Genomic DNA, 23,673 nt, shown 5'->3' on the forward strand with positions numbered 1-23,673 from the left:
AAAGTAATCTGATTACGTAACTTGCGTTACTTGTAATATATTACCCCCAACACTGACTATAAAACATATTTATATGATACTCCAAGGTACTTCATATTATAGGTACAGGTCAAAAAAGAAAACATGGTACATGTCTTTAAAAAAGTACTCCTTTGCACTGTGATGGTACAAAGTCCATCTTTATTTGTTAGTGATTATTGAATTTGTAGGACAAAAGCGCCCTCTAGTGGTGAGGTAACACCACAGCATTCCACAACAGATTTTGAACATGGTTTCATCTAATGAGACACGTTTGATACTAAATCATGCCACTCGTTATGAATGGGATATGATTTCGCGTGATTTACTAAGTAGAAAAGACGAAAAGAAACGCGTTGTCACATGTGACGCGGCGGTGACGTCGCGGAGGGGGAAGTTGTTGTTGTTTTTGCTCGACTCTTGCAGCAGTGGATCAGTAACCGGTGAAACCAGAGTCTCTGGTCCCGGAATAACGACAACAATGTGCCGATGAGTCTCTCGTGTAGCTGAGGCTGTAGTTGATGAAGGAATGGAGGTGCTGGACAGTCCTCTCAATCTCGTAAGTGTCTGTTTACAAGTCCAATTAGCATGCTAGCAGCTGTTAGCTTAGCCGCATTTAACCTCTGAACAAATTCAAATATAGCTGCGAAGAGTTTACCCGGAGCTTTAATTCACTTAACCGTGACGTGAAGACTCTGTATAACCCGTGTGGTATTTTAATGTAGTCTGTTTTAGTTAGCCTCCATATGTGTTTATTTACTGCTGACAGCTGATCCCCTTTAAACAAACAAACACACACACACTAACATATGACTCGAAATGTGTGATTTATTATTTCCTAGTTATTTCCTAGAGATGTATTATTTCCTAGATTTATAACAGTACGTTACTGTTGGCAGTGTTGGGGAAAGTTACTTTTAAAAGTAATGCATTACAATATTGCGTTACTCCATAAAAAAGTAACTAATTACGCTACTTAGTTACTTTTTACGGAAAGTAATGCGTTACGTTACTTTTGCGTTACTTTTTAAATCTGGACAGGGCTTGCTTGTTTGTTTTTAAAATAAAAAAGTTATATTTTTGGCAAATATAAAAGCCTTTTCACACCAAAAGTGAAATGAATAAGCCTCAGGCTGAAGGGAAAGTAAATTTACGTCTGTACAGTAGAATGCAGAAGAAGAAATTTCAACACACTTCAGCAGTAAAAAATTGAAAAAAGTAATCTGATTACGTAACTCGCGTTACTTGTAATGCGTTACCCCCAAAACTGACTGTTGGCTGTTCATGATATAATACTGAAATTGGGATTATATCATTAAATGTTTTTTTTGTTTTTTTTTTAAGTTGAATAAAATTTTTGCTTTGCAAATTATATTATCAGCATAACAACAAAGCAGCAAAGATTAGAGATTTCTCTCTCTCTCTCTCACCGATATTGTAACATTATGTTGGTATAAATGTCAATATAAATTATTCAACATAAACTGAAATAAATTAAAAACAATAAATGTATATTATATATAATATACTCTAATTTAGTTAGTATTCATAAGACCATCTTCCCCATTGTTGAAAAAGGGGGGGCTTTTAAAAAGAGTACTTATTATGGAAATAATATACTTTAAATAATAAACTTAAGTACAAACTGAATTTAAAGTTATGGACACTTATTGCATGTTATTTCCAATTGAAAAAAATATATATATATATTATATTTTAAATGTATATTAAATGCAAGTAGTTAAACTTGACCCACCTGAGTAGTGCATTTCTGTGTGTAATTTCATAATTCTTATCTCTTTGAAATATGTTTAAAGTGTACTGCTAAATGTACTGTTTGTGGTCAACTAAATATCATGTCAGTGTCATCATGACAATGTCATTTCTGTTGAATCTTGTATTTGTTTTGTAATGATGATGATGTAATTTAGTGCATTTAAAATATATTCATTTGAAATGTAATATCAAATCACACACTGCAACACAAATACCCCACATGTGCTTAAGTGTGTTAGTTAGCACATCAGAATAAGTGCACTTCTTTAAAGGCTGACAAAGGATTATTAAAATGCACATTAGATAAAAATGTTTAATTTGACGTTATTACACAGTACACTTAAGTGGCCTTTTATTTCATTAATATTCTATTATCTGCAAATACAGTTTTTTTTAATGTACTTTTATGATTTGAAGTAGACTACAAGTACACATGCAATTAAGTGCACTTCTTTTTCACAAGGATCAATGGACGCAAGAACACCTGACGCTCTGTACAAAAAGTTCACATGATCCGTGTCAAAAATATACTTCTTTCCAAGTTTGAATTAGACTTTGACTGTCAGATGTTCAGTGTGGTCTCAGATCCCACTGTAAACACGGAGTACTTGTATCTGTACCGTGTTAACAAACTCATAATGAAATAATGTAATCTCTTTCAGGCCCATCAACAGTGCAGGAAAGCAGAGTGCTTGCTGGCTGCTGGGAAATTTGAAGATGCCATCTCCTGCCACAGAAAAGCTGCAGGTTGGTTTCAGTTTTAAGCTCTATTCAGACACTAATTGTTTCTCTGTGAAAGTAGTCACATGACAGCTCAGTGATAAAACGTATGCATTCGGATGGTGATTTATTTAGTTCTGTGATCCAGTGAACTTGGGAATGTGGTCAGGCACATGATTGTCAGGTGTACAGTACACACAATGTGTTATTGCTTGGACAATTCATTCATATTTATTTTAATAATAGGAAAACAATATCCTATTTGTTATTTAATTATGTAAATATTCTAGTTAAATTCATAGAGAAATTGATGCACTATATTGTAAATGGTTTTCTGTCTTGCATTTTATCTCTAAAAATGAAGGATGTCATTTAAAAAAGCGGAAATTAGCAGAAATAAGTGAACACAAACAATTATTTACATAAGATAAACATTTGACCTGGCTCCTTGTTTGACTAGTAAAATGATTAGTTGTGCAAGCCTTAAAGTTGGCATGAAATGATCTTTTCTTCTTGAACAAGAAAAAATGTAGAGAGCAAGACTTGATTTTGTCCATCGAGAACTGATTGGATCATTGGATCAAAAAATAAATAAATATATAGTTATGAAATTTGGGCACAATTTTATTATGCTTTTTGTCTGTTCATAAAAAACAGGCTGCAGGAAAATGTAAATTCACTCTCTAAGGTGGCGCTTATAGAAAAGCTACTGAGAGGAGCTGTCTACCAACGATATAAGATATGCAGGTGCAACCAAAAATCAAAAAGCCATATCAATTGAAAAAGGTGCAGCACTCACTCTTGAAGGGGTGTTTAAACATCTTAAAAATGTATTTCATAAGCTTACGTTTTTTTTTGTTTTTTTTCAAAAGTTAGTGCGAAAGTTACCTTACACTGCTTGACAGTGGTCAAAAAGGATTTACAAAAAGATTGTTTTGATTCCCTTCTTCTAAAGTCACAGATGTGGAATCAGACGGCACTTAAATGACCACACGACCTTGGTGTTTGTCAAAACGCAGTAGGTCACTCCGACATTCTGGATTCAAACAGCCATAAAATCACAGGCTAGCCATCCTCATGAGAAACAGTTGTCTTCAGAATAGGGCTTTAGTCTCCTTAGGTTTGTCTCACAAAGAACGCCAAAGCTTGGCTAGTCGAATTTGAGCCTAAACAATATTCTTGTATAATCTATGAGTAGCACTGGGCTCAACCTCTGATTGGAAACCAGCCCTGGATGTGTGTGCTTACATTAGGGCTGCACGATAAATCGAAATGGAATCGAGATCGCGATTCGACAGAAGCTGCGATTGTCATGCGTATCTTTCAGTGAAGCACGGTTCTGTGATCAGTAGTAAATCTCCATCCGAAGGCCAGAGGGCGCTCTCGCGCTGAAACTTCAAATACGCCTCGCAGAAGAAACCCAGGAAATGCCTATCGCTGCAGCTGAATAAACAGAAGATTCAACTGCTTTCATTGATTCAACGTGACTAATAAACACACGACTACGGCAATATACGGTTTATCTGAGTTCATTGCGCATGACAATCGCATTCGATTAATCGTGCAGCCCTAGCTTACATAACTTAAGATAACGTCATTTCTCCACAGAACTTCTCAATGAGGCCATGAAGCTCACCGAGTGTGAACAGGTATGCCTGTACGGTCCTCATTGTCCTGCATTTTCTTCATTATTATTTATTGTGGATAATGAGATGTTTCTTTCCTGCGTAGGCTCGCATGTCACTGGAGCTTCAGAGGGACAGTCACATCAAGCAGCAGAGGCTGATTGAGGAGCAATGGAAGCGAGCAAAGCGAGAGGACAAGCCCAGAACACTCCAGCATGTCCCCGCCTCGGATCAAACGCCACGCCGCCACCTAGAGCTGGATGGAACCGCCACGGACGTCTCCCAACCCTCTGAACGCGAGTATGACACCTGGTTGTACCTCCTGAAGAACAAAGGCACTGTCCCAGAGCCCTGCGCAGGCAGTAAAGCCCAGAAAGATGACAAAACCCGTCTGGAAGAGCAGCAGACCACCATCGACGACCTACGCAACCTGGTGGACCGACTGGTGTCCGAAAACGAGCAGCTGAAACGGGAGAACGAGCAGCTGCGGGCAGAGAACGCACGGCTGAAGAAGGAATCCTATGCTGATGCCGACTTCGTGGAGCGGTCGGGGCTGTGGGTGCTTCCACAGACAGCCGAGGAGCGCAAGGCCAAGGACATTCCCATCCCACAGCTCCCTCCGCTGGAGATGCCCACTCAGGAGATCCCTCTGGAAGACCTGCCTGGCCTAGAGCTTCCTGAGGACATCCTGCAGGAGCTGTTGGATGGGAAGAAGCTGTGACCGCTCACACACCAAAGGGAGACTTCGAGCGCCATCGCATGCCAGCGAACACACCGAGGAAACATTCACGGTGAAGCAGCCCAGCGGCGGAAATGACGGTTCACACAACCGTCCTACTCGACTTCTCAGTGGTGCCCTGTAGCGATTGGATACACAAAGGAAGAAAACAACGCTTTTTGAAGTATGTGTGCCTTTTTGAACATTTCTAACGTGTTTTTTGTTATGAAGTACGAGTGAAAAGGGACATTCTGTTGAACACTATGTTATCAGACGTTTTATCAGCAGGTGAATTTGCCTCTTGCAAAATCCCACTTTGAATCGAAAACTATTTCCTACACGGACACTGTGAACTACATTCATAATGTGTGAGTGTGTGAGGGTTTTGTGCAGTATCTGTTGATCAGCACCATCCATGTTGATGTTGTGGTTATGCAGTTTCAGTCGTCTATCAACAGCGCAGATTTAGGGCATAGAGGAAGCCAAGAGGCATCAATGCAATTAGTTATGCATTCTGTTTCCATACACTGATAACCAGCTTGCAGCACTTGTTTTGCCTTATTGCAATTAGTACAAAGCCCAGGCATGATGTCATCTCTGAATGATTTGTAGCAGCAGCCTGTAAAACGAAAACAGCTGTGGTTTATTTTGAGACTGAACATGAGTGTGAGTCTATTGCATTCGGAACGATAAGCAATAATCATGTCAAGTGCTACAGAATCACTCATTCATTTAGTTGTTTCTCATCTCCGCTGACTTCTCTGAATTCTGCTCCGCTGTGTCAGTCTTCAGAGGCAATGCCAACAGCATAGGAATGGACATGTCCTGAAAGCTTCGCTCTTTGGACCTGTGTGAAGTCTGAATGAACTGAGGATGTTGTTTGTTGTTTTGACGCTTCGTTTGTACTGTACTCCTCAATCAAGGATTGTCTGGATCACGGTGTTAATATTTTCAGGTAACTGACTGCACAATCATACCTTGCTCTAACAATAAACCAGGTCCTCACACTAATCAAAAGCTTACCAACATGTGCCAGACTCGCCTGGGAAGAGATGAATTTATGGCTTATATTTGTGTCATGAAGAGGGAACCAAATCCACATTTTGCTCTTTTTATTATTTTGTTTTTAGTTCAATGTTTAATTACTGGTTTACCACAGTAATCAGGGTGCATCAGATTGTTTTTTTATTTTAAATTTTGTTTTGTGATGTTAAAAAAAACAATGAAAATCATATGACGAAAGTGTTTTGATGCATGAATGGCTGTTCTACGGTAGCTGTACGTATATATGATTAAGATATTGAAAACAAGAATTTATGTATAATTCTTTTGTGAGTTTACTTGTTCTGACAAGCATTAAAGATTTTAACAAGTGGCAGCATAAATCTGTTCTTGAGTTGTTTGTCCAACTGCTTGTACGCTATTTCTAATACAGTATATTGAAAATATACTACAATAGTACAAATATTCCATGCAGTCTATTGAACAGGAGCTCATAAAAGCTGCATACATAATTTTAAAAGAATGTTTTAATTTGTTTTTAATGGAATATAGCATAGTCACGCTACACATAAACCTCCCATAGTTCATGTTAACTGCCCACTAATGCAAACAGGTCTAAATTAGTCACTGGTTTTGAATAATGTACTACATGTAAAAACTATTTGTACTCTTTTTTTTTTTTTTAAAGGATTGTATATATCATTAAACTGTAAGATTCTTTATCAGAGAGACTTTAGAATGGTAGTGACTGCACTACAAATGAGTGTACATTGCATCATTTCTAAATCCCCACAACAGCTCAACAGCCTCCTCTGGTGTTCAATCAGTGAATGATGGCATGTGTTCAAAAGTGGGCAAAGTCTATTGGGCAGCAAATCCAGAATTAGATTTTCTCAATAAGACACTGGCTTGTGAAAAGTGGGCATTACATACTAAACAAGCACTAGTTCTGACTGTTTGGCTATTGGTTAACATTTTTTTTGGTGACGTCAGTCGAGAAAGAAAGTCGTTTTAGAGGTGAAGCATATTTTGATTACGAGAATATATATATATATATATATATGGCCAAACACAGAATATCTCCTATAGATAATTTGAACCTTTCATCTTGTCAATAAAGCAAAAGGCAGCCAGATATTTGATAAATCCATTTTAATGGAAAATGTAAAACCCCTTTGAACTTCAATGTACAAAGCATGTAACACTTGCACTTTCAAATTTGAAATTGAAGCAAGCCATGTTTAAAAAAATACATCAGTGAATGTATATATGTATAAATTTACACAGCATAGTACGATTTGCTTTTTCCACTGAACTTCAAAAGTTCGCCATAGTAAATCTGAACATAAAAAGGAAGAAACAAGACCGTTTTTTCTTGAATAAATTACAACTTTTTTTTGAAAATGTCTCCATTTTACAGTGAATACTTTTTAATAAAATGCTGAAGTGTTATTCATTAAGTCTTTCTTTACATAACAGAACTTTACAATGTTTACAATTGTTTGGCAGTTCTTTTTCTCAAAAGATATGGCATGAGGACACGAGACAGCGGATCTCTCTCACAGTAACTCCCAAGTCTCCAAAGTAGTAGTGAGCGCCATCAGAAATCCATTAGCAAACTGTACAAGTCACATTTACAATTGATCGAGAACAGAGCGTAGAACTCCTAAAAATAAATACGATTCTCCACTGAAACTATACAGTATGAAAGAGCAAAAGGGGAACGAAACCAAACAGACAAACAAACACTAGATTCTCTTTAGAAGTGTGGCGTGTCAATCACAGTCATCCTGGTGCCCTATACTGCTATGGTGTCAGTAACAAAAACAGTTTACCGGTGGTTTTTCTCTGCTTGGCACTGGAGGTTCGCGGCGTGAGCGTTAGTGTGCATATTTGGGGGAACGTGTCGACGAGTGTGTCATGAGTTCATCTCCTCCCCTTCCTCTGCGCAGCACCTCTTTAATGTCCCCACAGCATCCTTCACGCAGTGGTAAAAGATGTTTTTGACCTGAGAGAAACGGCAGGCTGTTAGAATCACATGACATGATGAGAGACGTCTGAAATGGCATGGCAACTGATGAAAGTTCGTCCGGCAGACTGCAGTGCTGAGAAACATCAAGAAACTGAGAAGCACAAACACTAAACTAAGAGTGCAACGGTGTTGTGGGAATTTTCTATTTCAATAAAAGTATGAGGCAAAAGTCTTTTGAAGATCTATTTTCTTGCAAGAAAAGGTCAACAGTCATATAGATGGCTGCAGAGTGTGACAAAGAGGCAACACCCCAACTCAACATTTATACCTTCATCAAATGTGGATGCTTTGATCTCATCCAATCATAATGCATATTCAACTTATACATCCATTTAAGGTGTCTAACTATGTCCTCCAGATGCGTTTCTAAGAAGCCAGGACATCTAAAAAGCTGACATAACATTTTCCTGTCTCACACTTGTCTTGCACGTAGATTTCCCGTCATCTCTCATCTCAGGACAAACTTAAGCACCTTAATGAGGCATTTAGAGAAGAAAGAACACTCTTTAGTAGAGTAAAGCAAATAAAACTACTAATAATATAAATATAGAATAAAATTCCCTCCACACAGTGTGTCTGCAGAGATTTTAAAATATAATTTTAAGACCTATACAAATTGGATAAAAGGAATACCGCATGTCCATGCACAACAAAACCAAAATATACAATTTATCTCAAAGTTTAAAAGTTTAAAATATTCAAGACATGTTGCACATATGTACTGAAATTGAATTGGGTACTAATATATCAATACATGAATTAGACGTTGATTGATATTGGACTTTACAAATAAAATGATAATAATGTGTTTTTAAAAAGGCAAAAAAATGACATTATTGTGCCAATACTAGTAAAATCTATATTCTGAATGTTAAATATAAGGCTGACAAGTGATTCAAATTTATAATTTAATTAATTACATGATTTGCCAAGTAATTCATCAAATTTACTGCAAATTAATCATTTTAATTCATGTTTCTATGCAAAAAAAATTGACTTTTAATTATAAACGAGCCCTTTTATTTTGAAATGTATTTGCTTTACTACTTCCAGCTGCTCATTCAAAAACATGAGGGAGATCAAATGTGCACTCTTGCAACCACCTACAAAATATTACAGTATAAAGATCACAAAGGAAACAGTCATAATTCATCAGTAGTGGATCGTAAGCAATCTATATTGGCTGCAAACTGCTCTGAATCCATGTCCCTGTAGAACGTGTAGCAGCACTGCATCTTCAAACATGCAGCGCTCACATTTATTTAATTAAACCATTGTCTTTTGAATGCCACATTTGTTACAGCATGTAACATATTTAAAACTTTTTAGGACCTTACTCTAAATATAAGACATTTTTAGGACCCAGTGAATCCTGATATTTGTAACTTTTATGCTATCTCGTCTATGTCTAACGATGCATCTGAAACTATACATATTAAATGTGTTATTTTGTGAGGAGAGTATTTGAGTTTATAACACAAGTGGAAGCAAACAGACTGCATGTTTGTGTAACAATCTAAAGAGCAACAAATCATAGAGACTCTGTGATCCAGCTCAGGCCTTTATATTCCAAAACATGTTGACATGTTGCGATATTTCCAGTTTGAACTCTACCTGTAGCTTATCTTCATAGTTGATTTCCTCTTTGGAGGATCTGAGTTCCTGGGTTAAGTGGAACGAATGCACCACATGCTCCGGAGAGACAAAGTCGTTGATCACCTGGACGCAGCTGTGCAGGTTTTGCACCTGTACGGATGAGAGACACACAAATCTGAGTGCGCAGTGATGTGACAAATATCAGAAAGATGATGGTGCTCTGGAACTTCAGCTAGGTCAGAAAGAGGAAGTTTGACTGTGATTGTGATTTTGCTGAAAACCTGTATTACGCAATCTACTACATGCCTTCAGTCACCTGATTGACATTATAATTTAGCAAGTAAAATGCCTTTTAGTATAATTGTTAAAACATTCCCTTCAGATCGTGGTCTTTTACCAATCTTTACTAGTAAATGTAAGAGTAACTTTTATATTGTCAGTAATATTACAACATTTACTAAACTGAAGCAACTTAAGTTTACTTGATTATCCATACATTATTTTTTAGAAAAATTTAAAATCAAGCTATCAAATATGATACATCAGGTTTCTGAGGAACGTTTATTTGTTCATCTCTCAATCATCACTGTATTGCATTGCATTATGTTTTGCCCCCCACAACTACAGAGCTTTGATCATGAAGCTAAGCATTTAAATTTCAGCTTACTAAGACATATTATTGGGAGATTGAGAGAGACAGCCTATATTTATATGCATTTTACGTAAGTTATATTGTTATAAAGATCTCATTGATTTACATTACAAACTGTCAGAATTTCATCTTACGTTTTGTCCAAATAAATATCAACAACTGCACCAATAATATTTTTGCTCAGTTTGGGCCTCTGGTGTTGGTGTATCATATATGATACTCTACACATATGAAACCCTTTATTATTATTATTATTTTGATTAAATAATTTCATTTCGAATAAATAGATTTTTCTAACTATTATTTCATATGTCAGGCTTTACACAGTTAAAGTTAAATTAAAAGCATTAGTCTTTTTTTTTTTTTGATGTTTTAAATAATTCAAAGATATTCAGACAAAGTGTGGCTTAAGTGTTTTAACAATTTTTAGCAACACTGTAAACAAAACAGTGAGCTTTGTTGCTTTCCATGTCTATAAAGTGGGGGTTTTTGGTCTGAATAATCAATAACACAACAAAAGCCCCAGAACGTAGTATATATCATGATTTGCTCATGTGATATCAGTGGTTTGAGCAGAATATGCAGACCTGGTGCAGAGCTCCAGCAGGGATCAGGACGGAATCACCCAGAAACTGCACCACAGTCCAGCCCTGAACGGCGTATTCTTCCAGCAGCCGCTGACGCAGCTTACGGCTCAAGTACCAGCTAGGCTCACGGATCGGGTCGCGATCCACTGGGATCTCCACGCCCTGCTCTTTCGCCAACTGCCATGTCCAAACACACACAAACATTGAGTTAAAAAACAACAGCATATGCCCTAAAGAGCTGCACACTCCAGAAAAACATATGAAATGAATCCTTTAAAAATTCCTTGCAAAAGGTTTTATGAGGACACCCACTCAGAGAGAGAGAGAGAGAGCGTCACTGCAATGATCCACTGTATTATTTCAAGATCAGGGGAGAAATCAAATCAAAATAACCTTGTGCAGGAACTCTTTAATCTTCTCGCCGTCTTTGCTCGTGTAGACGTGCCACAAGGCTCCGGGAGTCTCGCTTGAGTCCTTTAATCTTTTCTTCACGTTGTCATCCAAATCTTCCTCCTCCAGCCTCTTCAGCACTCCTGTGTGTTTGGCACAAACGCATTCATGCGGTTACACAGCAAACGCATCGCGCAGTCAGCTTAATTTCTTATAAAGGCAGGGAGCGCCATCCTCTTTTGAAAACAGAGTGATGTTTAAAAATTAATGGCGAGGAGTGTGTGTGGGAGTCTGGCTTTTAAATATTCTCCTCATGTCTGCCTATGAGACGGCGGCTAAAAATAGAAAGGCCATCACAGTAGGGAGGAGCAGCTGATGGCATGAGACACGATGCAAAATTACTTATAAACTTACAACTGGAAATTTAGATGCAAAAAATGTGTTGTTCAACATCATTTACACATCATTATTCAGCAACTGGACCCGTGTTGAACATCAGTGTGAACTACACCAGTACATAAAACCATGATCCGCACTCAACAAATATAGTCTTCTTTTTGTGTTTTATTTTACAAGAATCACCAGTAGGACAGAACACAAACATGAAATGATTTAAAACAAGCATTAAAATAGGCCAAAACAACAAAAAATCTAGACATTTTCTTTCTTTCTTTAAGATTTGGAAAGTATTTAGATTGAATATAAAGAGTAGTGGGAAACTGAGGGGGATGGGATCGGAAAGGACCACGAGCTGTGATTCAAACTCGGGTCTCCCCTCCTGCTGCGGCTCCAACAAGATATTTCTTATTTTTAAGTCATCCTCTCAACAATTTTTTTTTTTTCCTTTAAAGAGCGAAGATTCCCACTGTCTTGGAAAACCTGGATATATGACGAAGCCTAATTTTAAAAGTGTGATTTCTATGCCTGGAAATTCATGTAAATTCATAAAGTTATAAAAAGCCATGGCCATAGTTAGAATGAATATACATTCTTCTAGTTTGGCCAAACTCTAAGATGTTTTATTGGGTAAAAATTGAGTACAAAATAATTTCAAAAAATGTATCCTTCATCCTTTTCCAGTAAATCATAAACAAAGGGAAACAAAGGTCATTGGGCTTTCGAACACTGTTGAGGACCACTGGAATAAAAAAGGTAGAGAACCACTGACCTGTTACTTTAGATGTAACATCACACCCACATGGCTATCTATTGTAGTAGCCATCCATTAGAGGATTGTAGATGATCAGAGAGAGCACATCCGTCATGCAAAACTACAAATGGTTTTTAGTTAATACCATAATAATATATCATATGTGAAACTCCTCCCTGTTTTTACATTTTCTCTCTTATGAATGATGAGAAAAGCTCTTTTAGTGCTGCTATGGCCATGTACTAACAGGGAAAACTCCTTCCAGATGCATCTTTTACATTTCATTGTTTCCACGGTGGAAAACATGTTCTGTTTTTTTTTTCCTCTGAGCTCAAAGGTTTATGGAACATTTGTCTTGCAGAAGGCTTTCCCCCTCTGTCTCTTTCTCTATCACGGCTGACCAAGTAAACAGACAGGCTGTTGACAGCTGTGTGGTGAGCGGGCCTCAGGCTTACCCGTTTTGGAGAGGACACCATTCCCTTTGGCCACTCCTACATAAACCAGCACGCTGATGATGTCCGACACCTCCATATGCAGGTTAGCGGTTCCGAAGTCCTGCTCCTGAGATGCCGCCACACCTGAGATATAGATCATAAACACCATATTCAGCATGGTATCAAAATACGAATTTTTTAAATTTTTTTTTTACTTTTAATTTTCACCATATAGGTAAATCATAAATCATAATAAAAAAAAATACAACAAATGCTACCGTAATATACAAATACTATGTAGATAATACATACTAATGAGAATTTGGGGGGAAATTGTCATGAAAATAATGTCACAATACATAAAAGGTAAATTATTATGTATTTTCATGTAGGGTGAAATATGACAGGTTTCATGAGATCCCTCCAGTAATTTAATATATTTTTTTGATAAAATTATTTAATTTTCTACAGTTAAACCATGAATACAACAGAGCAATATGAACACCATAAATACAACTAAAAATATGTGTGTGAGAGAGTAGTACCGTAAGCACAGCAGAGGCGCGGGCCAAGGTCTGGCCGCACAAAGAAGGAGGGCAGATGGGAGGCCAGGTTGAGGTTCCCTTCAGGGTCTGAATACTCAGGCATTGGGAGGTTCTTCATGAGATCATCATACCTACACAATAAGATGAAGCACATGCTAAAACAAGACTAAAACAGAGCTATGCTTGATCAGAACATACAAATGAAATATGGAAAGACAACATGAAACAGCATTCGCAATCCCAAAAACAATGGATAAATGGCTACTTAGCATGTCTGCATGTTGTGTTCTTGTGTTAATGTGGTACCTGGAGGGCATCAAAGCCATAAACTCTTCCCCTGAAGGCCAGTCTTTCAGTCGATACACCACAGTTTCTCCATCTTTTGACTTGGGCCGCTCTGCAGAGAAAGCATGATCAGCATAAACAGAAACATGCCGATTAATAAGATAATTGCTCATTTGTTTACTTCAAGTGGCACTCACTCGTGAGATCTTCAAAGCCGTCCCAGAATTCTTTGACACCTGAGTTGGACATTACTCCATCCTTGCAGTTCAAGAGGTCTCCCTGGTGGTCGGCAAACTCCTGGTTGAAGGATTCTGCCTTCCACAAGCTGGCGTTGAGCTTCTTGTGCACCCCAGAGACCAGCACCGGCTGCAAATACACCACACAGGAAATGGCCTTTAAATGACAGCTGAGATCACAACCACTACTTGAGTACTAAGACTTGCTTTTTGAACGGTGGAAAAATATGAGGCCTGGTTAAAAAAGAAATTGCAAGATGGATTACTCTAAAAACTAAACGCAATAATTAAATTGGTTGAAAAGCCTAAATCTGTGAGTATATTATAATATGAGTGCAAAACTAGCTTCTACAAAAGTGCAGAGCTCAATAATAATGATGTAAGTGTTTCGGTGTTGCATTGCCACTGCAAATAAATCTGAAGCATAAATATGAATTCATGGAGGTATTTCTTTATTTATTTTCAAATTTTCTTTTTGTAAAAATATTTTCGAGAATAAAAAAAAGTTGTTTTGGTTAAATGAAAACTGATCATTCATCTGAGTTAAAGTAAGTAAAAATTGTAACTGCTGGTCTGATTGGGACATCTAAAAAAAAAAACTTAAGTTACTAGTGAACCTTTTAGTATCACGTCTTATTCTCAAAAGTTCTTAAAAGTCTAAAAAGAGACACTGCTATATGCAACAGATCAGCCTAAAAACCTCTGCATGCAAGGCTGGCACATCCTTGAAAATAACCCCCTGAACATATACAGACACTAAATCTATGTTTTCATGTCATCTGCTATCTTGAATAGACATTTTCACTGAACTCATTGCAATGCATTATGAGACTGCATTCTCTGTGTGAAATTTAAAAAAGCAGCATAATAACAGTAACTACCCTTTAGAACAATCTTTGCATTGGGAACCTTAAAATGCTGCTTACATAGGCAGCTTACTAGGTTTTGGAAGAAAACCAATATGTTGGGAGAGCCACATTTTATGATGTCAGTTTACTTCCTGCAGAGCTGTAAAGTCATGGTCCACTGAGCAAAAGTCAATAAATGTAATTTCAGAACAGGAATAGACAGAGGCTGTGTCCAAAAATGCCCCTTACACCCTTTTTTAGTGCACTATACAGCCATTTGAAGTGGTGTCTGAAACCATAGGGGACATTATTGAGTGCACTTGTTCAATCCCATCATGCATCGTAATAATGAGTGTAAAGCCAATGCACACTCAAAAGTCAACACTCAACTGCACTAGAAGGGTCACAGTGAATACATTCACGCATTTCGCCAGAAGATGGCATCTATGGCCCATATGGCCCAATCAATGTCCGAATTCCATTATTTGTTTTCATTCAAACCTTCAAGGGGACCATATTAATGGAGTAATGGGTACAGGGGTCTATTTCGGATACTCCTAAAGGCTCTCCTCTGCTGCTGAATAAATGCTATGACTAGAGGAAAAGGATGTATGCTTGAGGATTTCAACCTCACACCTCTTCAGTATCCTCCTGTCCATTAGTGAAAATCAGATTTCATTGTAAAGGATCTATATGCTCACTTGAAATGTCCTGCATTAGTGCGGCACATGTGAAGAGGTGCTACCTATGAAAGAATCAAAGCACTTAAAGCCTATAATGGCCTATGTGAAGTACATGCTGAATAAATGGACTAATGTTTGGCGCCTTTCTCTCTGGACACCCACTGCACACGTAATGCAGACTGATGTGACAACAGACAACAGCTGTCCGCTGAGAGAAGACACCAGCCAGCAGAGGCAGAGATCGCATTGACTAACATTTTGGATCATTTACCAAATGTTACATAAATACTCATATATAAAATAACGTATAATGCATTTATAATAGTGGTGCCAAAATTAGCGCGTTAACGCAGGCGATTAATATTTTCAGTTTAACGCGTTAAAAATATTTAACGCAATTAACTCAGGGGCGGAGCTAGGGTTGACCACCCCACTCACAACTGTTGTTTCTGTGACTTTTTTTCTTGTCAAGAAGTCCATTTATTCAGTCGCAGAACGTCTTTACGACCACATCAAAGGGTAGACATTTCAGACGCGCGCTCCAGCTTCACTTAAGCACCAGGCACGAGTCAAACGAGCGCGGAAATGATACTGTGCGTTTAAATTTATCGATTGACAGCACTAATTTATAATATAACAGGCATGTGATCATTGAAGATGGAAAACCTGTATATAGTATAGACATATCATATGTGACCCTGGACCACAAAACCAGTCATAAGTGTTAATTTTTCGAAATTGAGATTGATACATCACATGAAAGCTGAATAAATAAGCTTTCCATTGATGTATGGTTTGTTAGGATAGGCCAATATTTGGCCGAGATACAACAATTTAAAAATCTGGAATCTGAGGGTGCAAAAAAAATCGAAATATTGAGAAAATCGCCTTTAAAGTTGTCCAAATGAAAATTAAGTTTTAATATATTTATAGTAGGAAATTTACAAAATATGTTCATGGAACATGATCTTTACTTAATATCCAAATGATTTTTGGCATAAAAGAAAAATTTTGACCCATACAATGTATTTTTGGCTATTGCTACAAATATACCCCAGCGACTTAAGACTGGTTTTGTGGTCCAGGGTCAAATATAGCCATTTTACTCAGTGCCATTTTATATGGCATTTCGCACTTTAAGGTTATTTCGCAATTCACATGGGTTGTACTCCTCAAGCTGGAAAATATGGAAATCTGCATAAATACTATCAAACCTCTACAAATGATTCAGAATGCAGCGGTACGACTGGTCTTCAACGAGCCCAAAAGAGCCCATGTTACACCTCTCTTTATCTCCTTGCACTGGCTACCGGTTGCGGCTCGAATCAAGTTCAAGACATTGATGCTTGCATATAGAACAGCCACAGGCTCAGCACACGCCTACTTCCACTCACGACTACGAATCTACATCCCCTCCAGAAGTCTGAGATCCGCTAGTGAGCGACGCCTCGTGGTACCATCACAGAGAGGCTCAAAATCACTTTCCAGAACATTCTCGTTCACCATTCCTGGCTGGTGGAACGATCTTCCCACCCCTATCCGGAATGCTGAATCCCTGACAATTTTCAAGCGACAGCTGAAAACTCGTCTCTTTTGAAGCTACTTGACTTCATCATAAAAAAAAAAATTAAAAAAAACTCTCTCTCTTTATTTATTCCTTCTCTTTCTAGCTTGTACTTATTTGAACAATGTCTAAGAACTTGGTATTACAACCACTTCCTGTGTCTGTTTGCCTCTTTAAGAAGAATCGCTTTTTCGCAATCCCAAAAACAATGGATAAATGGCTACTTAGCATGTCTGCATGTTGTGTTCTTGTGTTAATGTGGTACCTGGAGGGCATCAAAGCCATAAACTCTTCCCCTGAAGGCCAGTCTTTCAGTCGATACACCACAGTTTCTCCATCTTTTGACTTGGGCCGCTCTGCAGAGAAAGCATGATCAGCATAAACAGAAACATGCCGATTAATAAGATAATTGCTCATTTGTTTACTTCAAGTGGCACTCACTCGTGAGATCTTCAAAGCCGTCCCAGAATTCTTTGACACCTGAGTTGGACATTACTCCATCCTTGCAGTTCAAGAGGTCTCCCTGGTGGTCGGCAAACTCCTGGTTGAAGGATTCTGCCTTCCACAAGCTGGCGTTGAGCTTCTTGTGCACCCCAGAGACCAGCACCGGCTGCAAATACACCACACAGGAAATGGCCTTTAAATGACAGCTGAGATCACAACCACTACTTGAGTACTAAGACTTGCTTTTTGAACGGTGGAAAAATATGAGGCCTGGTTAAAAAAGAAATTGCAAGATGGATTACTCTAAAAACTAAACGCAATAATTAAATTGGTTGAAAAGCCTAAATCTGTGAGTATATTATAATATGAGTGCAAAACTAGCTTCTACAAAAGTGCAGAGCTCAATAATAATGATGTAAGTGTTTCGGTGTTGCATTGCCACTGCAAATAAATCTGAAGCATAACTATGAATTCATGGAGGTATTTCTTTATTTATTTTCAAATTTTCTTTTTGTAAAAATATTTTCGAGAATAAAAAAAAGTTGTTTTGGTTAAATGAAAACTGATCATTCATCTGAGTTAAAGTAAGTAAAAATTGTAACTGCTGGTCTGATTGGGACATCTAAAAAAAAAAACTTAAGTTACTAGTGAACCTTTTAGTATCACGTCTTATTCTCAAAAGTTCTTAAAAGTCTAAAAAGAGACTGTTGTATGCAACAGATCAGCCTAAAAACTTCTGCATGCAAAGCTGGCACACCCTTAAAAGAGTGTGAACTACATAGGCACCTGAACATATACAGACACTGAATCTAATACAAAATCAACGTTTTCATGCCATCTGCTATCTCGAATGGACATGTTCACTGAGCTCATTGCAGTGTATTACGAGACTGCGTTCTCTGTGTGAAATTTTAAAAAGCAGTATAATAACAGTAACTACCCTTTGGAACAGCTTTAGCATTGGGAACCTTAAAATGCTGCATACATAGGCAGCTTACTGGGTTTTGGAAGAAAACAAATGTGTTGGGAGAGCCACATTTTATGATGTAGTTTACTTTCTGTAGATGTATAATCATGGTCTAATGAACACAAGTCAATAAATATCATCATATCACAACAGGAAGAGACAGAGGTTGTGTCCAAAATTGCCCCATACCCTTCTCTAGTGCTCAATACAGCCATTTTACGTGGTATCTGAAACCACATGGGACATTATTGAGTGCACTTATTCGATCCCATAATGTATTGCAATAATGAGTGTAAAGCCAATGCACATGCAAAAGCTATCTCTTAGCTGCATTGTTAGGGTTGCAAGCGAATACATTCACGCATTTCGCCAGAAGATGGCATCTATGGCCCTTCTGGCACAATCAATGGCTGAATTCACTCATTTGTTTTCATTCAAACCTTCAAGGGGACCATATTAGTGGAGTAAAGGGTACAGGGGTCGATTTCTGATACACCCAGAGGCTCTCCTCTGCTTCTATATAAATAAATGCAATGACTAGAGGAAAAGGATGTATGCTTGAGGATTTCAATCTCGCACCTCTTCTGTATCCTCCTGTCCATTGGTGAAAATCAGATTTCATCATAAAGGATCTATATGCTCACTTGAAATGTCCTGCATTAGAGCGGCACACATGAAGAGGTGCTACCTATGAAAGAATCAAAGCACTTAAAGCCTATAATGGCCTATGTGAAGTACACGCTGAATAAATGGACTAATGTTTGGCGCCTTTCTCTCTGGACACCCACTGTACATGTAATGCAGAATTATGTGACAGATGAATCAGACAACAGCTATCTGCTGAGGTGGAGAGAAGACACTAGGCAGAGGCATCGTTTACCAAATGTTACATAAATACTGATATAATAATGTATTATGTATTTATAGGATTACAGGCATGTGATCAGTGAAGAGGAAAAAAGGAAAACCTGTATATAGTATATAGACATATAATATCATATAGTTGCCACAGTGCCGTTTTACTCAGTGCCATTTTATATTACTTGAAAATGCAACATTTTGCAGTTTGAGTAATTGTTTAAAGTGTCATGAAACCCCAGTTTAGCACTAGTCGTTCACACCTCAGATTTGAAAAAGACTCAAGAAATGGGCGTGTAAAGCTGTAGAAAAGTGGGAGTTAAGAGTGAAGACTAACTATTCATTCCCGTTAAATCACAAAACAAAATACACACAAACGTGCCCCTGCTTTAATAAGGGGGGAAAAAAATTATAAGAGGGCGGATTAGAACCCAAAACCTCTGACACACCTAATGAAAATTCTACCACTAGACTGTTAGTGGTATGTTTATTGCGTATATATGTGTTTATTCGCTAACGTGAAGAATCTCAGGACTAATAATACATTTTATTATAGTACATGTAAGAATGAAACTATCACGTTAAAAATTAATTCTATGAGAGTTCTATAAGAGTTTGTTCTCATGAATAATACTGAGAAAAGCTCAGAAAACTGATGACGTAGATTCATGCTCTCCAGCCACAGCAGCCAATCACCACACCGAATTCACGCATACACGTCACTTTTCATGACGGCGTTTCAACTTTGCTTTTTAAACTGGAAGAATGAAATTACTCCAAAAAATAACCACTTTTCCCTAAAAACATAATGAGTGTTATTGTTGTTTTCATTGATGTGCAACCTGTACATATCTGTTAAAATCTCAAAAAATTTATTTTAGAGTTTCCTTTAAGGTTATTTCTCAATTCACATGGGTTGTACTTCTCAAGTTGGAAAACATGGAAATCTGCATAAATATGGAAAAATCACATCCCTGTATATAATCAGAGAAATGAGAACAACTGTAGCCGGATAATGATTATTTGTAGCACAACCTGTAATCAGTACACAGGATTATTAGGATTATCCTGACTGCAAGGATATCAGTGGCAATTCTGCACAGGGCTCCAGGAGGAGTGACTCAAAACACTACATGCGTATTAGGGTTTTTGCCAATTTTATAGAGTGGTATATTAAAGAAGCAAGAGAAAATATGGGAAGAGGGAACAAAAGGATCAAGAAAATGTTCTGAGCTGAACTAATATTGGCTTCAAAAGAACCATAGCTCTAGCAGAACAGAAAGTAATGTAAGATTCAGAATTTAGTGGGCTTTTTTTCACAGACCTGTCCTTGTATCCAGCATTCCCGGAAGAGTTTCCAGTTGTTGCTATTGCGGTGGTCTTTGAGCCAGAGCAGCCTGCGCTCGTAAAGCCAGCAGTGTGGGATGTCTGCATATAGTTTGGGCGGTTCTTCCACTGCTTTCTTTCTCTCAGCTTTGGGCTCCTCCAGAGGCTCATGCTTCAGAATCAGCTTGGTGCCACGGCCCGCCGGGATCTTGTTTTCCACCACAGAGGCGATGATGTCATCAAGGATGTTGGGCATGCTGCGGCCACTCTTGACAATCTGTGGTAGGAAGACCACAAAAGAAGCCGTAAGCTATTTTAGACAATAAACATTTTTTTCTTTATAGTAATGCAGGCTCTATGTCACAGGGGTCCTCAAATAGCAGACTGGTTCCAATCAGACCACGATACATGACAATGGTTGCACAATTTTAGGGGTAGTTTATGGTAAAGATTTTTTTTGTGCTATATCCTCTCATTTATTTTACCTAGCTCCATGTGAGTTGTAACAAAATATAAAAATGTTTTAGACTTCAAGTGGAAAACCCTGAACCCTCATACAGTGCCTTTTCTGTCACATGGCCTTCTGTCGTACACAGGTGTCTATAAACAAAAAAATGATAACCTGATAAAACATCTGATCTTACCTTTAATATTCATATCCAATTAGGCTCAACAGATGAAATATTTACATTTTTTGTAGAAAAATTCTCACCACTGCTTTGGCTCTCGGGGCCCAATATCCGCATCTTTTATGACTATTTTGACCATTTGACTGTTTATTACTATTCCAAAAAAGTATTGTCCAGACCTCCACTGGGAAAGAAACATAGAGACCGGACCTCTTGGAACATTAATTCAATACCCCTGCTCTTTATGCTAGCATGGCCATATTTTTAGTAAACTGCCATCCATGTGATAATGACTCATTTCTAGATGTTTACATTAGTTTTTTATAATTATATTGTCTACCGATCAAAAGTACGGAAACACCAACTTGATTATAATTGCTACTTATTTTTTTTTATTTTTTTTTTTACATGTATGCAATTTATATGTCTACAAAACTATTCTTAAAACTAAAATTCAAGAATAAACCTTTTGATCAAAAGCTTTTTAAAGTTAAGTATGTGCACTTTTTAACATTTCATTGGTTGTGTATATGTTGCCATCTCTGTATGCTGGTACAGTCTCTCTGTTTGAGTGTGATCAGTAGGTGTTGGTTTTCTGACCTGTGAGGCAGTGGAGTACACTGGAGCGAACGCGATGCCAGCATCAGTGGAGCCCAGACGCAGCTTGCCTGCGGTGGTGGTGAGGAGGTCTCGTAGGGTTGATCCCTGCTCCAGGGATGATGCTTTACTGTGCAGAGACTCCAAAGCATCTGACTGATCCTTCTCCTCCTTTATCTTCCCTACACCTGACTCCTTATTTTCTGCAGGAGAGAAGTACAGGCTGTTCAAAACCTCAGGTATCAATCTCTTTCACATCATATGAAATTCAAAAGTAAAAGAAGTAGTAGAACTTTTGGTTTATTTCCATTATATGATACATTCCCATAATATTTAGTGGGAAATTATGTAGTGGGACTTTTTATTGGAATTTTAAAGTCATGATAAAACAGAAGCAGCGACAGATCTATTCTTCCATATTATGACGTACATTTGAATGTATCAGATTATCGAAAAAAGAAACAATTTTCTTTCTGTTTCTTTCAACAACTGGATTTTAAGATGTGGACATGGCACTCAAAAGTGAGGCAGAGTTTGCAGGTGTTATGAGATTTTGAATAAAAATTAAATTAAATTAAAAATTACCAAAAAAAAAAAAGGAACATACACGGATAAAAAGTTTAGAGTAAGATTTCTAACATGCTTTTTATAAAGTAGCAGAGTTTAAACTGATCAGTTTAAAAAAAAACTCTGAAGACCTTGATCAGCTTGCTCAGGTGTCTCTGATTTGGATTGGAGCTAAACTCTTCAGGGCAATGGCCCTCCAGGTCCAGATTTGAGGAATCCTGCACACTATTACATTTTTCAGATGTACAATTTTCATTTGGGTGAAGAATAAAAAGGGGTTAAAAAATCCCACTGACTTTACACAAGGAAGGATGTGAGACATTTCTGGAGAACAAAATATCGCAGAGACTTGAGATTGGGCTTTTTGCAAGGTCCTAAAACACCGTAGCAACTACCAAGCAACTGCAATGTAATAAAAAACTGCTCAAAATGCTAGCAACACGTTACAATGTGCCATGGCATGAACTATATACTCTATTATTATATTTTAAGAGCTGACACGAAACAACAAAAATGCAGACTTATCAAAAAGCGCAATTTAAGCACCACTGCTAAATAAAGAAACTTCTATATGCCGCACTGGGCAACAAACTGAGCTGAACGTGTGTCAATGACCACAGGGCTGATGGTCTTTTAAGTGCAGTTCATTTGGAGAGAGCGGCGTGTTTTCGGCATGTGAGAGGAGCTGAAGAACTGGATAAATGTGGTTAGGTGAACCCTTTAGAATGTGGGAGCTCACAACTGAGAAGGCCTGTAACACGCACCACTGAATGTGAGGACTGAGGAATGCTGGCGGCCTGTCAAGCATGCACACGCCTGCAGAGAAAGGAAAAACACGGGGGCACCTGGCAGACCTCCGGCCCCTGGCTACCAATAAATTCAACCGTACCTTAAGTTTTATTTTTTCTGTACCCACCCTTCTTTTCTTCGCGGGACTTCTGCTCAGCCAGATCGGCCAGGAAGTGCAGAGGCGATTGGGACTCTGGTGGGGTGAACTTGCTCTCGGTGCTGGTGTCGCTGGCAGGACTGCTTCCTCCATTGGCCTCTACCTTCGGAGAGGAGTTTTGCTGGCCGCCCTCGGGCTTACACAGGGAGATCTTGTTACTGTGATTTAGGACGTTTTGTAACACCTGTGACAAGTAAGTGTGTGTCAGAGAAAGCTCAGCAGATTGAGGAGAGTGAAGGGAAATATTGTGGACTTTTAGTGGCTGAGAGATGAAGCAGGACTGTATGTGAAAACATTCCAGCGCAGAACAGAATGTGAAAATCTGTGTGTGATTGAGAGAGTGTGAGAGTTTGTGTTTACAGCGAGAGCATGCACACTCTAGTCAAGGCTAATGCTCTATTTAATTTCATGTGAATGGAAATGTGACTGAGAGGGATAGATGCACAGTTTGTTCAATGGTATTTATTGTCTCAAGGCC

At 38.1% G+C, this 23,673-nt stretch overlaps 2 protein-coding genes across 2 annotated transcripts in view; one reads left to right on the forward strand and one right to left on the reverse strand.

The window, feature by feature from the left end:
* The first annotated feature begins 253 nt into the window (after positions 1 to 253).
* LOC107695543 (nuclear receptor-binding factor 2-like) lies at positions 254 to 6,242 on the forward strand. The gene is made up of 4 exons (XM_016495516.1): positions 254 to 577; positions 2,457 to 2,541; positions 4,123 to 4,163; positions 4,246 to 6,242. The coding sequence occupies exons 1-4, from the start codon at positions 548 to 550 to the stop codon at positions 4,858 to 4,860; spliced, it is 771 nt and encodes a 256-aa protein (XP_016351002.1). The 5' UTR covers positions 254 to 547; the 3' UTR covers positions 4,861 to 6,242.
* A 1,263-nt stretch (positions 6,243 to 7,505) lies between these two features.
* LOC107695544 (probable JmjC domain-containing histone demethylation protein 2C) overlaps positions 7,506 to 23,673 on the reverse strand; it is a 144,785-nt gene continuing 128,617 nt past the window's right edge. Inside the window, exons 17-27 of the mRNA XM_016495517.1 lie at positions 23,166 to 23,379; positions 21,686 to 21,885; positions 20,455 to 20,733; positions 17,303 to 17,471; positions 17,127 to 17,217; positions 13,246 to 13,376; positions 12,722 to 12,844; positions 11,120 to 11,259; positions 10,727 to 10,903; positions 9,506 to 9,637; positions 7,506 to 7,867 (exon numbers count right to left, since the gene is read on the reverse strand). Of these exons, the coding sequence (XP_016351003.1) occupies positions 7,778 to 7,867; positions 9,506 to 9,637; positions 10,727 to 10,903; positions 11,120 to 11,259; positions 12,722 to 12,844; positions 13,246 to 13,376; positions 17,127 to 17,217; positions 17,303 to 17,471; positions 20,455 to 20,733; positions 21,686 to 21,885; positions 23,166 to 23,379 (1,746 nt within the window). The 3' untranslated portion in view covers positions 7,506 to 7,777. The remainder of the gene's footprint in view (positions 7,868 to 9,505; positions 9,638 to 10,726; positions 10,904 to 11,119; positions 11,260 to 12,721; positions 12,845 to 13,245; positions 13,377 to 17,126; positions 17,218 to 17,302; positions 17,472 to 20,454; positions 20,734 to 21,685; positions 21,886 to 23,165; positions 23,380 to 23,673) is intronic.

The sequence above is a fragment of the Sinocyclocheilus anshuiensis genome, unplaced genomic scaffold (genome assembly GCF_001515605.1).
Source record: "Sinocyclocheilus anshuiensis isolate Anshui unplaced genomic scaffold, SAMN03320099.WGS_v1.1 scaffold466, whole genome shotgun sequence".
NCBI classification, from domain to species: Eukaryota; Metazoa; Chordata; class Actinopteri; order Cypriniformes; family Cyprinidae; genus Sinocyclocheilus; species Sinocyclocheilus anshuiensis.